Below are 15,680 nucleotides of genomic sequence, written 5' to 3' on the forward strand. Positions count from 1 at the left end.
CGGCAGGACCCCCTGCTACCCCATCCCCAGCCGCAGAACCCCCTACTGCCCCAGCCCCAGCCGCAGGACCCCCTGCTGCCCCAGCCCCTGCAGCTGAACCATCTGCTGCCCCAGCCCCTGCCGCAAAACCCTCTGCTGCCCCAGCCCCTGCAGCTGAACCATCTACTGCCCCAGCCCCTGCCGCAGAACCTCCTACTGCACCAGCCCCTGCCAAAGGAGCCCCTGCTGAAGGAACATCTGCCAGCAATGTCAAAGGTAATTTGGTTCAACAGCATTGATTGATGGATTTATTGTTTTTATTAATTTTTATCTTAACATCTTTGTGAATATATATATAACGTATATGCACATATATATTTATATAACATATATGCATATACATATACAGCAATTACTTTTGCAATATATCAGTGTGCTTAACGAATTTCTACTTTCCTGAAATAGTTTTATGTCATTGAAATTTGTCGTTTAAAACTTACATTGTATCAATTCTGCTTCTTGGTTTTAGAAAGTGGATGCCATTTGGCAATGGATCTTGTCCTCGTTCTCGACTCTTCGCACTCCAACTCTCCTGTTGGTTGGGCAGTATCAAAAAACGTAGCATCGGATCTGGTCAATCTTCTTGACATCTCTAAAGACGGAACCCACGTGGCTATTCTAAAATTTAGCACTAAAATCACAGCCTTCTATATGTTTGATTCAAATCCATCCAAACAGAAAACGATTGCACAGATTCAATCATTGGACTTTGACGACGAGTGGGCACGCCTCGATTTAGCACTTAAGTCAATAAACGACCACGTGTTTGCTTATTCGGCTGGGGCAAGGCCACAGGTACCCAAAGTTGTCGTTGTTTTCTCAGATGGAACACCTTCAGGTAAATTCAAAATTATGTCATGAGACGTAAGCAACAGAGACCAAAAAAAAAAAAATTAAAGCACTTTAAGATCAGATAATTTCTCATTGGATTTACGGCTTCACACAGCTATTTATTGCTGTAATTTTCAGTTGACCTAAAAGGTTGTATCGATAAAAACTTACGGAAGAGAGTTACCACTGCTTTTCTTACTACGCGGCGCTATAACCTTGCGTTTCGAGGGAGGTTCTCGCTTGGCTTTTGGACTTCAAAGAAGCCGCAATCGACATGTTTGATAATAATGATTGAAGGACGACTATTGTCAGCCTAGAAGTCTTGACTTCCGTATCGTATTCTGTATCGTAGGCGCAAAGCAATGGAATAGTTGGCATTTGGAAAATGAATCATTAGTATTATTATTAGTGGTAATCCATGAATCAATTAATATGCACAACAATTTTTCTCTTAGGACCAAGAAAACCAGACCGTACAACAGAATGGCCGAAGGTAATTGGAGTTCAACTTGACGCGTTACGTTCAAAGAACGTATTATTCTTTAGTGTTGCCACTGGTAGTAAACCAGGTTATGAAATACTGGAACTCGTCGCGGGCGATCGCGCCCGAGTTTTCACGATTAATAACATGAAGGCCTTAGGTGAAAGCCTTGGACGTGTGGCGAAAAAAGTTTGCCCAGGTCAGTAAAGGTTTATCCATTAAAAAAAACCAATTTTTTTTTCTTGTTTGTGTTTATATTTTCTTACGATAGATCACTATTTTTTTGAGATGTAATAAGTATTTCACCCTTTCTTCCTTCCTTCCTTCCTTCCTTGCGTGCTCGCTTGTTCTGAATATGAACTTCATAGACCGTTTACGAATAAGTCAAATACCGCTGTGTTCCTTGAAGATTTTTCATACAGAGTTAACTTCTTTTCATTATCCAAATATTCACAAATAGGAACACTTTAAAATTCCACAGACCTTTATTTGAAGACATGGATATTCAAAATATTCCCTTACGAAATCGAGGCTAACCCGGAACAACAGAGTATACGAACTTGTAGTATTGCTTCCTTATTTCCAACTTACTTACATACTTGAAGACATGAATATTCAAAATATTCCCTTACGAAATCGAGGCTAACCCGGTACAACAGAGTATACGAACTTAGAGTATTGCTTCCTTATTTCCAACTTACTTTTATACCGGTGTTAAAACTATGAATCAAAGGTTTGATTATCTTTCTTCAATTTTAAAATGCAGCACCAACATCATCAACGACTACTCCTTCTTTGTCTGCAACACCAACACCGCCTGTATCCACAACAGCTTCATCATCAATATGTACAACAGCAGCAACAACCTGCGTTCCAAAACCTACCTGTTCTCCTTCTGCTTCTCCACCCTGTTTAAAAATATACCTTGTTCGCGTGTGTAACACCTACATAACTCCAACTCCATGTGAAACACCGAAAACAATTGCCCCACCGCCAAAACCTGTTGCTCCACCGCCAAAACCTGTTTCTCCACCGCCAAAACCTGTCGCCTATCCATGTCAACAACCTACTAATACAGGGTGCAATCTCCCGGTATATCCTCAAGCTAATGCCAATTACCCAAACTGTCAGCAATGCGGTTGAAGAAACGTGGCTAACCACATTAAAGTCGCTTGAAAGAAAAGGCCTTTCGCTAACCTTTTAAATTGCGACCAGGAAGCCAGTACAGGATCGGGTGCAATATTAGTCAGATATTAAAATATGATAGTCAATGATTTAATTACATATGTAAGACATTTTGCAACACAAATTATTGCCTGGTACGTATGTAATGTAGCTTACTTAAGAATAAAATATATAAAAAGTATGTAACAAAATGCATGAAAAAACAGACGAAGATAGTATTGGGCACAAAGAGCTTATACTACTTATCCTTGTATTGTTGGCAATAACAACAGCATGATTATGTGACACGACATTTAACGCCAATAAATGATTTGAAAATATCAAAGCTTATATAAATTTTATTACTTAGCAATGCAGTTATTAGTACTAGTTATGATGATGAGCTAATATAGGCCATGTTATTGACTGGGTCCTGAAGGGGTAACGTGGGAACTGGGATTGGCCGTTTTTTTTGGGTGGGAAAATTGGGTTTTATGTATTGGGAGTAGGATTTACAAACAAACAAAAACAAAAAACAAATAAAAATAAAAATATGGGAATCGGATTGAGATTTGGACAAAAAAAAAAAAAAAAAAAGAAAAGCATTTTGGCAATAAAAACACCTAAAGCCACCCAGGGCCCGAGTGTACAAAGGGGACGAGTGACCTATCTGACGGATAAATCTTATCAAGAGTATAATGTGATGATGCTTATTTCCATTATAATTATCCCGACTAGATAATATTCATCTGTTGAATAGCGTTATACACCCTTAGTTCGACCCGGCTAGGTGAGTTTTAACAAAACATTTAGCTAGAACTTTAGAGATTTTTGATAGATACGATCGAAAAAAGCAAGGTTTAGACATTGGCAAGTCAATACGGTTTTTATTTGGACTTTGGTTTGTTTTGCTTGAATGAGAAGATGAGACGTAAATGCTAATATGCTCCTTACTGTTTTCTTTCCTCGATGTTTACATCTTGAGCAGAATAATTGGAAACAGAGGGATTTTTCAAAATTCATTAGTACACAAGATTATATTTCAAAGATGAAGAACTCGCTGAAAAGGGAATATTAAAGGTGTTTAGATACACTTGAATTTTTCTGACTGTCGGAAGTCAATGTGTAGATAAAAAATTTTTGTTTTTCACGAACAGTGTTAATCGCCTCCAGTGACATGCATCGCTTTGATTTATTCGCATATTCGAGATTTCAATACGTTTGAGAAGAACAAAATCCATTTTATTTCTATGTCATCACTTTGTTTTTTTTTATGGATTGCTCAATCGTGGCATCCATTTCGAGAGCACTTCAGGGATGTCCAATGACATCATTGGTCAATTGCTTCTTTGTCTCAGACCCAAGATGGGCGTTCTACTACCAACAATGGATCAAATGAAAGGCAAGATCAAAATCTAAATCTAAATCTTACGTTATATATTTTGGAATTTTATAGGTAAAAAATTGCAACAGGCATTGAAAAATCGGGGCAAGCAACCATGATCGTAAACGAAATTATCTATTTCTTTGCTTCCAGACAAGCAATGATTTTTATTCTATTACTGTCAAGTTGCCTTTGTGTGACCGCAGAAAATGGTAGGTGACAAACCTGTTTATTATTCATTCAAACTAGAATTATAGGGCTTAGCAAATGCGTCGGTTGTTCTTGCGATATTATGAGTTTAAGCTAAAAACCTAAGATTAAAAATATCTAATAAAATTGTAGGAACACCATAACAAAAAGCAACATTTTATATTGTTTCTATTTAAAAGTTAGTTTTATGCTGATTTTATCGAATATATTTGCTGGTTTTGCAATGTTTGTTGTTCAATTAGGTATTCCTCACTTATATGATTACTAAGACTGCCTCTGATTCTCACGGTATGAAGAATAACAGCTCTTTAAACATACGTATGAAACTAATGATATTATTTGAGCGCTAACACAAATCACTTCAAATTTACTAATTCATTCATATTATCAAGGCTATGGGTACGAAGTTGAAGTGCAACCTCTTAACGAAGCACCAGATACAGCGCAGCCATTCAAAGGAGTTCCAACCGGTAGATATACTTTCCTGGATGCGATAAAGACGCCACAAAATCCTGGAAATCAACCAGCCCTTGATAAGGGACGCACACCAGAAATGCGCCTTGGTTTAAACACAGTACATTCACAGAACCCGGGTAAAATAATAGCAAAAATACTAAAAATCCTATTGTTAATTTGCGGTTCTTTACTTAGTGCTTGTTTTAGTTGACGTAGTTTTTATTTTTATTTTTTATTTTGTGTGTTAATTGTTCTTAGTTTCTTTTTATTTCTCGATTTGTTTGTGTGTTTTTGTATATATATATATTCTTTGTTGTTGTTGTTGTTGTTGTTTTCATTGTTTTTGTCTGGTTATTGGTGTTCATGGGTTATAAAAGCTTTATTTTTACATAGTTTAATCAGATAAATTTGCTTTATCTTCCTTTTTATCCTTTTATCTTTTTTTTCCTTTTTTTGTGGTGGTTAAGTGTGTTTATTTCTTTTTTATTAATTTTATTACTGATTTTTTATAATTCTTGGTAACTTTGCTTTTGATTATGTTGTTCCTGTTGCGTTTCATCTGATCTTTTTTTCATTTCATTTTTCTTACGTCCGTCACCTCATTTTGTGTCATATTGTAAACAAATGAACCGTTTTATTCTAGACAATCAATACGTCATGGACCTCGTCCTGGTGCTCGATTCATCTTACTCCATAACATTATTTGGTTGGATGAAGATAAAAAACGCAGCCAAAAAGCTGATAGACAGTTTAGACATCTCGCCACAGGGAACCCATGTGGCTATCATGAAATACAGCACTGATGTTGAAACTTATTACATGTTTGACCCAAAAGCAAGCAAGGATAAACTGAAGCAATTGCTAGATAATCTACAGTTTGACGGTGAATGGTCTAGGCTGGACATAGCGATGCAGTCAGTTGACCGTCATGTGTTCGTTCCTATTGGCGGTGCCAGACTTGGGAAAGTCCCAAAAGCAGTTGTAATATTTTCGGATGGGAAATCCGATGGTAAGTCATTAACTCTCCCAAACGTATTTAGTGCCGGCCGCTGCGTTTTTTATCAACTTCATGACTACTGGAAAAAGAAGAATAAGAAAAAGCACTCATCAGAGAGATCAGTATTCCCTAGACAGCATGTTCAAGAATTTTTAACATGTATTACTAAAACTATTTGTTAAATTGGTGCTATTATCCTTTAGGTCCTACTGCACCTGAAGAAGAAATAGACTGGCAACAGAGACTTGTCGAACCACTGAATTCATTGAGAAACAAAAATGTGGATATCTTCAGTGTTGCTGCTGGTGTGCCAGATAAGGATGCATTAGAAGCTATTACTGGTAGTTCTGCACGCGTCTTTGACATAGATAGTGTTGATAACCTGGTGGCCGCTATTAAAGCTGAAAGCTTACAGATTACTCCTCCTCTTCCTCCTCTTCCTCCTGCTGCTGCTGCTGCTCCAACGACATCAGCAACGACACCACCAACACCAACAACGACACCTTTACCAACACCATCACCACAAGCAGCAGAAACAACAATATTATCGAATATAATTACATTGACAACACAAGAGACTTGTACTGCTATTGAAACTTTAACCCTGACGACATTAGTTGCATCCACACCAGTTACAACCGTAATAACGACAGAAACCCAAACGACTTTGTTAACGGCCACAGAGACTGCTTCGACCGTTGTCGAAACAGCTACACAAACAGATACAGTAACCGAGACCGTCACTGCAACTACTACGGAGCCGCTTACTTCAACAGCCAAGATTACCGCTACGTCTACTGTAGCGGCTACTGCGACAGCTACTAAGATGGTCACCTTGACAACAATGGTTGAAGTAACTTCTACTACCTATGCTAAAGCAGTAGCAAGTAAGTACAAACGCATTGCTACCAGCATCTGGTATATCCTTAGATATTATATTAGCCATTCAGAGGTAGATAAATAAACTGGGTCGGGTTGGCATTGGGTTGCATTGTGGAACAGTCATAAAGGACAAAATAGGCGTCATCTTAAAAAAATATGGATATAGATATAACTTTAAATTATTATATTATTTGTTTCAGCGCCCATTCCAATTACACTTGTGGGATCAGTTGAAAGGTAAGTAGCGAAAAGGATGAAATAAAACATGCCCCGACCAATGATGCATGCTGCATCATCGCAGTCGTTTTAGTCTCGTACCATTAATTACCCTACGGTCCACTTCTCTCCCCACGAACGTTTTGGAAAGAGAGGTGGACCGTAGGGGAATGGAACAAGACTAAAAAGGATGCAATGGAGACTAAAGCTACAGCCTTTTTCATTGAAAAATCAAACCTCCACATATTACTCATGCTGCATACGAGCATAAGAATAAGTAAAATTATCTCTCTGTCCATGTGATGAATGTTTATTAGCTGTTCTTGCCTTTAACTGGGAAACCTTAGGTTTTATGGCTCATATGCATCCAACATAGTGAAATGTGCTTCCAGCTACACCTTCGCTTTCTGGCAAACATAAACACTATAAGAATGTCGTAACCAATTGTATCTATATCTTCTAGTAATATTTTTCTTTATATTTTATTAGGAAGAAAAAAAAAAAGATTCCTCGCGCCAAGCGATGGTATGAAGACTACCTCCCTAAATTCGTCCACCGATGGATGGCGATCAAGGAATAGCTGCCTTAATCTTAAATATGATTGATTCCTTATAATATTTGAAAAAACAAATAAACAAACAAACAAACAAGACGAAACAAAAAAAAATCAGTCATAACAGTATTTCAAACCAAGTGCCCATTGGAATTAAATATCGGATTGTCGTTATAAGTGAAGTACCAAAACTGAAAAGTAATCAAAACGCTGCACTATAACAATAAATATAACTAATTAAACAATAGAAAATGACAGAATTAGCATATTTTAGCACTATTTAGTACTATTTAGGATGCACGCTTTTATTGTTTGTACTCTAGTAAGACAGGTACTTCTTCGTTACTTTGCCGTCCTCCTTCCAAGCTACTTCTCTATAACAAGGCCAGCTGGATCATTTTTTTTCCGGCGTATCTTGGATCTAAATGATAAAATCTTGTATCCGCTGGTTGCTCATATTTAGTGGTCTTTGTTACCTCGGGGATTGGTTTAAAAGAAACCGCCAGGATAGTCCCTATGTAAAAAAAAAAAAACTCTAATCATCGTTTCCATGGTTCCTGTTTTTAGCCTAATTAACACCATTATGAATAATTTACTGGCCAGTTGCCAAAGAGCAAAAAAGGGTTGTTGTTGAGTACTCTATAACCTCTATACAACGACCATTTGATAATTTCCGACGATGTCAGTTTAATAGAGGCTCTAAACTTTAAACCTGATATTAGTAATATCTAAAGAGGTTGAAGAAAGGTGTCTGGGCAACCTATTTTTTTCACTTTGGTTCCGTCGGCATGCAGCAAAACGTAACCATTTCTTGGTAGCAGCTTTGTCCTGATGAGAACAGTGATTCAGTGCTCGAGAATGAAAACCAAATTGCTGTATCTGATGACAATGACTTATAGCAAGAAGCTTTTCTGTAAAAGTCTCAAAAGAAAATTGGCATCCAAATTTAATTTCAAGACTTTTAATTGGACGCCCCTCAAAATGTTTTGACAAACCGCTTGTCTCTTTGTGAGTTACGAATTATGCTATAAATATAAATACGCCACGCATTGGTCATTGAAACCTCGATAATAAATGATAATAATAAAATGAAAAATTGAATAATTGAATAAAAAAGTTTTTCATTGAAGATAATTGTGCACGCTTTTAATTGATGATTAATTTTACTCAAAAAACGAAAGATAACCACAGATCCTTTCTAATAAAAATAATGAGAATCCTAATTTTCTCGATTTAATAAAAGTCATTTATAAAAAATAATATATAAATAAATATTGCTAAATATCTAAGGCTTGAGGAAACGGAAAATGAAAGAAATAAGAAGAATTAAGGAATAAAGAAAGAAAGAAAGAAAATCTGAACGCAAAAAAGTGAACGTATAAACCATTTGAATATTAATTCTTTGGAAGATGATCCAAGTTGAAAGTGTAAACTGACACTTTCGTTTCAATGTCAGTGCTTTTCCTCACGAGAAGACCTGCACCTCTTTATAAACATTACATAAGTGATACACTCAATTATCATATACCTTAGTATAGGTACTTTAGTATACATTTTTTCTTTCTTCCTCGTTTATATTCTTTCAATTTGTTGATGATATTTTGAATAACAAAAAAAAAAAAAAAAATTTTTAAAATGAATGAGATTTAAGAAAAAAGCCAATCTAAAGTTGGCGACCAAACCTATATTCTTACATCATAGCCATCAAATACCTGCCCAGTATTCATTCAAACGAATGACCTATCGACGTGGGCGTGGCAATACCAACAATCAGTCAAATCAATCCACGTGAAAGTTCAGTAAGTTTACCTTACTTTTAAATCTTACGTTATGAGTGATATCCACCCAATCTGACATTAAAACACTTTGAAGAACATTTTACCCTGTTTGAAATAAGTTCCGGGTTTAAAATATTTTTTGTGATGGTCAAGTTAAGCATTTGCTCTTTCTGGATTCTGTTAATAGCAACATCTTCTTTCTTGTTTCTGGAAACAAGAGCAAAGGAAGGTATGTTTGATGGAAATAATTATCTGGAATTTTTGTTAGCGTTGAATATTATCGAGAAAGAAAATGCGACAAAACCCTAAATATAATTTGGACAAATTCGTATTCATAAAAAGGGTCAAAGCTTAGGCGCTTTTGAGGAGAGGTGACATATGTTTAATCAACAACAAACACAAATAAAGTGAAACAAGTACCACGGGATTTAAGCTTTTAGTGAGAACCAGAATATCTAAATCCATGAAAAAGGCTTGATTTGTTCCTTGAAAGCAAGACGTGGTACGTTAAATGGCAGACTTATCTCCAATGTAATTGGCTCATTTTTGCCCAAAATGTGACAAATAAAAATTGATTTGCTTTTTGTTTACTCTACAATATGTTAGATAAACAAGCCTTCATTCTGCAATCAGGAAGTACCTGTCAAACATTAGCATGGTGTTAAAACACACCTAATCTTATTTTTAACACTTTTAAATATATTTATTAACAAACCCATTGAAATACCAAAACTTAAACAAATTAAAAATATATATGGTCATTTTTTGTCATGTTATACTTTGGTCACAGTGAACATACATAATACTATTATAAAATGATTGAAAATGTGGACTGAAATCACATGAGTTATGCTTCCAATTAACAATTGATATTATTGATTCACAGGCATTGCGCACGAGCACAAAGACCATCCCGTGCAAAGGAATGCAGGAAAGAAAGAAATCCTACCAGCCTTCGAAGACCCCGAAGTAACTGTGACTGTAACCGAGACCCAGTATGTTACTATTACGGTACCTCCTGCTTCCAAATGCAACCTTACGACTACGCAAGTTCACACGCAATATTTGACGACGTTTTCTGAAGCATCAACAGTAACAGAAACTACGACAATTCAAACTATAGCTCTTGAAACGGCTACCACTATAAAGGTTACTCCTACTGATACAGAAACTACGACTTCAGTGTTGAGTACACAGACAACTACATTTTTAAAGGAGACGACGAACGTAGTGACGACTGCGAAGACTGAAGTTCTACTGACAGAAACATCGACAGTTGAATTGACGGTGACAACTCCCATCGCGGTTACAACCACTATTGTCGCCACCCAAAGTAAGTGTCAGTCATATATGTTTTCTCTCAGCTCTATTTCTTACTTACTTTTTTCTTCTTCTTCTTCTGGCTTTTATTTAGGTAAAAGCATATTCGCCAAACATGCCAAACCAAATGCAAGGCGCGTCTACATTATTGTTTATATCGTTCGCCTAGTTTTTGAAGCTCTTCCAATCTCTGGTGTAGCAAAAAGTTTTTGAAATTTGATAATTGGAATTCCTCAAATTGTCAAGATTTTCTTCACTTCACTCCATAGAAAATATGTTGAAATTGGATTACCAAAATTCACCTATAAAAAAAAACACCATTTTGTCTGACAGATAAAATGGGCTATGCATAACATTGCATTGTTTCCGGCGCGCAGTGCATTGTGGTTGACTATAATTCTTAACGATTAAAGAAATTAATAGATCAAAATTGTTGTTTTCTCGATATATACATGTGTGTATATATATATATATATATACTATAGGCTAGAGGATAATATTTTTCAATTTGTTGCATTACAGCACCAACTCCTTTCGTCCTAGTAAAAAGTGCAGGAAAAAGGTAAGACACTGTTTTGATGGAAGAAAGATAGAGATAACGAAACGAATTTTTTTTTTTTTGTAATTTTAAAAAAACAAAACATAAGAAAAGAAAAGAAAACAAGAGAAGGAAAGAAAAAAGAAAGCGAATGAATAATATTAAGAAAAGAAAAGAAATGAAGAGAAAAGAAAAGAAAATGTTACAATTTCTTCCGAGCAAAGTATTTTTATATTTTTATTGAAGGAAGGAAGCTTCTTTATTTTACCACGGTAAAAACATCAGTCGATTGCCTAAAAATATTTAAAAGTAAAGATTTACGAATAAAAAGCTAGTTACTGTTTTACATGTTTGCCGTGGAGCCCTTAGTTACAACTTTTCTTACTGTATAGACTATCAATTTCCGTTTTAAATTTTCGTATTGACATGACCTCTTTTATATTTAATGGTAGGTCATTCCACAATTTTGCCCCACTATAACTGAATGATCGTTTTAGATATTCAGTGTGTGGCTTAGGTATTGACAGTTTTTTATCATGATTTCGAAGGTTGTATTTAGTATGGTAGTCGGAGAAAAGGTTTTGTAAGTAAACTGATGTACGTTCCTGCATCGTTTTAAACATTAGTAGGGCTTTTTGTTTTTTACGACGAATTGCAAGTGTATCCCAGTTTAATTGGTCAAGGAGATGGCTAGATCTTATGTCATAGTTAGATCTTGTGATAACTCTAGCCGCTCGATTTTGACGCTTTTGTAGTTGAACACATAGTTTATCCCTTAATCCATCCCAAACTGCACTACAATAGTCCAGTTTGGGTAGAATCAAGGCTTCGTAGATTTGGATGGCACTATCGGTCGAAATGAATGGGCGAACACGTTTTAGAGCCCCTATACTTGATGAGATTTTCTTCGAAATGTCGTTAACATGTTCTGACCAATTAAGGTTTTTATCAATAGTGACACCCAAAGATTTGGTGTGATCAACTTGTTTAACGCTAGTTCCATTAATCGCAATATTAATAGTGGAATCGCATTGCGCTGTGAACTTTTGGCGGGACCCAATAATCATAAATTCCGTTTTCGCTACATTCAAGCTTAGCTTATTTGCTAACAACCACTGATGTATATTAGTGAGTTCAGTGTTGATGCTTGGTTCCAAGTCTCCTACATTTTTACCATGAAAGCTGATGCTGGTATCATCAGCAAACATTCTTGTTATGGCTTGCGCCAAACAATTTGGTAAGTCATTAATATACAGGAGAAATAAAAGTGGGCCTAAATTACTGCCTTGTGGTACGCCGCAGCTCACAGTACAAGGCTCAGACAGACTTCCGTTAACACTGCACAGCTGAGACCTCGTCAGTAAATAAGAACGGAACCACTTGAGTGAGCCTTCATCTACACCATAATTCGATAGTTTGGACAAAAGAATTTCATGATCTATGGTGTCGAAGGCTTTTTGGAGGTCTATGAAGATAACTCCGTTAAGTAGTCCCTTGTCTATATTAACTGACCATTCGTTCGTTGCTTCGAGCAACGCGGTGACAGTGCTGTGCAGGGAACGAAAGCCTGACTGGCATTCCGTCAATAACTGGTTTTCATTCAAATAATCGTATAGTTGATCATAAACGATCTTCTCAAATATCTTTGAAGCAGTGGGAATGACCGAGATTGGGCGATAATTGTTTAGGTCAGTTTTCTCCCCTTTTTTAAATATAGGCGTTACTTTCGCTATTTTCCACTCCCTAGGAAAAATGCCCATTTTAATAGATTGTCGAAAAATCACAGTGAGAGATGGTCCCACTATAGAAGCGGACATTTTTAGCAATTTGTTGGGTATGTTATCCAAGCCTGCAGCTTTCTTTTCCTTTATACTTCCTAACAAGTCGCAAACAGTTTGCTCACTTGGAGGTTGGATAGAAAAAGTTTTACCGGTTGCAGGTTTCAGAAATGATTCAAATTTAATGTCAGATGGAGGTAATTTGTTGGCTAGAGTCTGACCTATACTTGTGAAATGTTCATTGAAAATCTCGGCCATCTCACTTGGTGAGGTTACTGATTTATTGGCAACTTTAATTTCGGAAACGCCGGAAAATTTGCTAGCCTTTCGAGCACTTAGATCATTAAGGAGCTGCCATGTTTTCCGAGGATCAGATTTATTTAGGGCTAAATTTTCCGTAAAGTATTTTTTCTTCGCTAATCTAATTTCGTTATTAATCCTGTTTCTCGATTCTTTGTATTTTTTCCAAAATAGGTCACTGTCAGTGGAAATTGCTTTCCTTTTCAATTGGTCACGTGACCGCATTTTCTGTATTAGCTCCGTTGTGATCCATGGTGAGTTTTTCCTTCCCACACGCTTGTGGCGAACAGGCAGGTGGGAATCAATACACTTGGTTAGCAAGGTTTTCCAGTGAATCCACATATCATTCGGATCATCGTAAGACTTAATGTCTGACCATGGCAGTTGTTTGAGATCACTCAAAAATTTGTCTTGATCGAAATTTCTGAAGTTACGTACCTCAATTTTGCGAGCCTTTGACGGCTCGTAATGAATTTTTCTCGTCATGAATACTAAAGAGTGATCACTGATGCCAAGATGATACACACCTGACTTACTAATTTTGTCGGGAGTGTTTGTCACACATAAGTCAATTAATGATTTAGTGTTATGCGTTACACGTGTTGGCTCATTTACTAACTGATAAAGCCCATAGATATCCAAAATATCGATTAAATTAGATGAAGCTAGGTTCGTTCTCGTTAGTTCTAAGAGATCGCAATTTATATCACCTAACAAATAATAATCGAGATTTGTCTTGTCAATGCTATCTATGAGCTTTTCAAATGTCGTGAATAACTCGAGGGGTGAGTTGGGAGGGCGATACCAAGTACTAACTAAGAATGATTTTGATCGTGGCTTAAAGATTTCTATAGTGATGAGTTCTAAGATCCCATCATCAAAGTCTTCGCGTCTTTGATAACTCAGGTTGTTTCTCATGTAAATACATACGCCTCCTCCGTTTCTACCATTCTGAGATCGATCTTTTCTGACAATATCGAAACCCTCTATATGTAACTCAGAATCCATAATGGTAGAGTCTAATTTAGTTTCATTGATTGCCAGGATATCAATTTCGGGAGATGCGGCGAGAAACACCCGTAATTCATCAATGTGCGCAACTAAGCTATTAATATTTAAGGAAGCCATTGTTAAACCACGACCAAATATTTTGTCTAAATTACGTGACTTACCCTTGTTCCCTTTCTCTATGGGCTCCATGACATTTAGTTCCTATGTCTTCTTTAAAAAATTAATAAAATTGGTTGCAAACTGTTTGGTTCCTGATCTATTTAGATGGAGCCCACTCCGGTTTAGATGTTCGTCAGGCTTGATGTTGGAATGTTCTATATAGTTCCAGTTGTTCCTTTCGCAAAGCTGTTTGATGATGGTGTTGGCTTCTTTTGCCTTTCTGTTTAGCGATTCGTCGTCGCTTCTCTGGATGATACTTGAGACAGCTACCTTTGTTGAGTTGTTATTTACAAGGGAGGCCAACTCGGCAATTTCTTCAGCACAAGCTTGTGCAGAACTGGATGAGCGTAAACTGTTGGTGCCAACATGTAAGAGTATTTCATCTGGTTTTTTATTTATAAGTGGCTTGACGTGATATTTCATATCGGCAGTTGTAGAACCAGGAAATGTCCAAACTTTGACTTTTGAAGTCTTCGACATCTTGTGCCCTTGTAAGTATTTGATCATCGATTTTAGAACATGCATGTGTTGAATTTTAATTCATTGTTTCAAGGGATTCCGTAAAACACCGGTCTCAACGAGTTAGACGATCGTGGTACACGAAACTCATTCCAAACGTCGTAAAGAAATGGATAGGGATGAAAGAATGAAAGAACTGTTAAAGAATATCTAAATCTTAATAAAGAGCCTGTATTAAGCAGACGCCATTTGTTAAACGGACAGCAAAGTTTACAGCCCTGAAATTTTCTTTCCATATTTACTGTAAAACAAAGTAATCCTTTTCAGCGACTGGCTGACATCCTTTATTAAAGGACAACAGCCAATATGTTCGCTTAATAGAGAAGCCAGTAACCCTATAATTTTTTTTTATTTAAAGATGCTTTTAATATCCTATATTATAAAAATTATTATCAAATAAATATTATTAAATGACATTAAAAGTTTAATACCCGATTAATAAAGTATAATAAAGCTAAATTTATAATCGATTTAAAAATGATAAAATATTGTACGAATGAATTAAAGCATTGTGATACGAATAAAAACGAAAAGGTTTTTTAATGGGATGTCATTTAAATTCTTAATTCCTGCATCAATTAAATACACGAAAAAGGAATTTGGGGACGACACTTGGGAAAATGGATTTAGGCTTAGGGCTTCCAGTGTAAATTTAACAAAATACTATTTGCAGTTACAAATTGCAGTTTCAAGATTTTGTTCTAAATTGATCGAATAACGATCGAGTTTCACCTCTGGAGTCTCGGGTTTGATTTCCAGACTATATTCCCCGATTCACAGAATCAGGTCGAATGGGCTTGTTAGGTCTCTAGATTTCCCTTGTTAGGGAAGTTTTTTCACACTTAAATCAAATCAATCTTTGAACTAGCTGTTCCTTGACTTTGATAAGCCCAGAGGCTGTTTCAGGCTAAACTTTTAAGATTAAAGATTGCAATACCACATCATAATCGGGATTTCCCAAACAACAGCTCTTAAATGTGTTATCGATATACGGTCCAGTAAAGCATTTGTACCATCATTAACAGCTGTCACGTGCTAAACTCCCTATAATTCACGTAAGGGAT

The 15,680-nt window shown here is 36.3% G+C and overlaps 3 protein-coding genes across 3 annotated transcripts; all 3 read left to right on the plus strand.

The window, feature by feature from the left end:
- Positions 1-185: 185 nt before the first annotated feature.
- On the plus strand, positions 186-2,861 carry LOC148913195 (matrilin-1-like). Its single transcript, XM_089025730.1, has 4 exons — positions 186-255; positions 509-877; positions 1,326-1,550; positions 2,118-2,861. Exons 2-4 carry the CDS (start codon positions 529-531, stop codon positions 2,492-2,494), a joined length of 951 nt encoding a protein of 316 aa, XP_088881856.1. The 5' UTR covers positions 186-255; positions 509-528; the 3' UTR covers positions 2,495-2,861.
- A 1,120-nt stretch (positions 2,862-3,981) lies between these two features.
- On the plus strand, positions 3,982-8,286 carry LOC116307829 (uncharacterized). The gene is made up of 6 exons (XM_031718148.2): positions 3,982-4,111; positions 4,502-4,702; positions 5,209-5,574; positions 5,766-6,449; positions 6,645-6,681; positions 7,150-8,286. Exons 1-6 carry the CDS (start codon positions 4,015-4,017, stop codon positions 7,238-7,240), a joined length of 1,476 nt encoding a protein of 491 aa, XP_031574008.2. The 5' UTR covers positions 3,982-4,014; the 3' UTR covers positions 7,241-8,286.
- A 777-nt stretch (positions 8,287-9,063) lies between these two features.
- Positions 9,064-15,064, plus strand: LOC116307831 (uncharacterized). The gene is made up of 4 exons (XM_031718151.2): positions 9,064-9,220; positions 9,878-10,324; positions 10,834-10,873; positions 14,651-15,064. Exons 1-4 carry the CDS (start codon positions 9,136-9,138, stop codon positions 14,745-14,747), a joined length of 669 nt encoding a protein of 222 aa, XP_031574011.1. The 5' UTR covers positions 9,064-9,135; the 3' UTR covers positions 14,748-15,064.
- The last annotated feature ends 616 nt before the right edge of the window (positions 15,065-15,680 follow it).

Source organism: Actinia tenebrosa, unplaced genomic scaffold (assembly GCF_029948245.1).
Source record: "Actinia tenebrosa isolate PJP-AT-01 unplaced genomic scaffold, QUT_ActTen_1.0 PGA_scaffold0__85_contigs__length_37466705, whole genome shotgun sequence".
Classification (NCBI taxonomy): Eukaryota; Metazoa; Cnidaria; class Anthozoa; order Actiniaria; family Actiniidae; genus Actinia; species Actinia tenebrosa.

Coding starts and splice junctions, on each gene's coding strand:
- LOC148913195 (XM_089025730.1), top strand. CDS start 529: ATGGATCTTGTCCTCGTTCTCGACTCTTCGCACTCCAACTCTCCTGTT. Junction 878..1,325: donor CTCAGATGGAACACCTTCAG/GTAAATTCAAAA, acceptor TTTTTCTCTTAG/GACCAAGAAAACCAGACCGT. Junction 1,551..2,117: donor GGCGAAAAAAGTTTGCCCAG/GTCAGTAAAGGT, acceptor TTTAAAATGCAG/CACCAACATCATCAACGACT.
- LOC116307829 (XM_031718148.2), top strand. CDS start 4,015: ATGATCGTAAACGAAATTATCTATTTCTTTGCTTCCAGACAAGCAATG. Junction 4,112..4,501: donor TTGTGTGACCGCAGAAAATG/GTAGGTGACAAA, acceptor CATATTATCAAG/GCTATGGGTACGAAGTTGAA. Junction 6,682..7,149: donor CTTGTGGGATCAGTTGAAAG/GTAAGTAGCGAA, acceptor ATATTTTATTAG/GAAGAAAAAAAAAAAGATTC.
- LOC116307831 (XM_031718151.2), top strand. CDS start 9,136: ATGGTCAAGTTAAGCATTTGCTCTTTCTGGATTCTGTTAATAGCAACA. Junction 9,221..9,877: donor GGAAACAAGAGCAAAGGAAG/GTATGTTTGATG, acceptor ATTGATTCACAG/GCATTGCGCACGAGCACAAA. Junction 10,325..10,833: donor CACTATTGTCGCCACCCAAA/GTAAGTGTCAGT, acceptor GTTGCATTACAG/CACCAACTCCTTTCGTCCTA.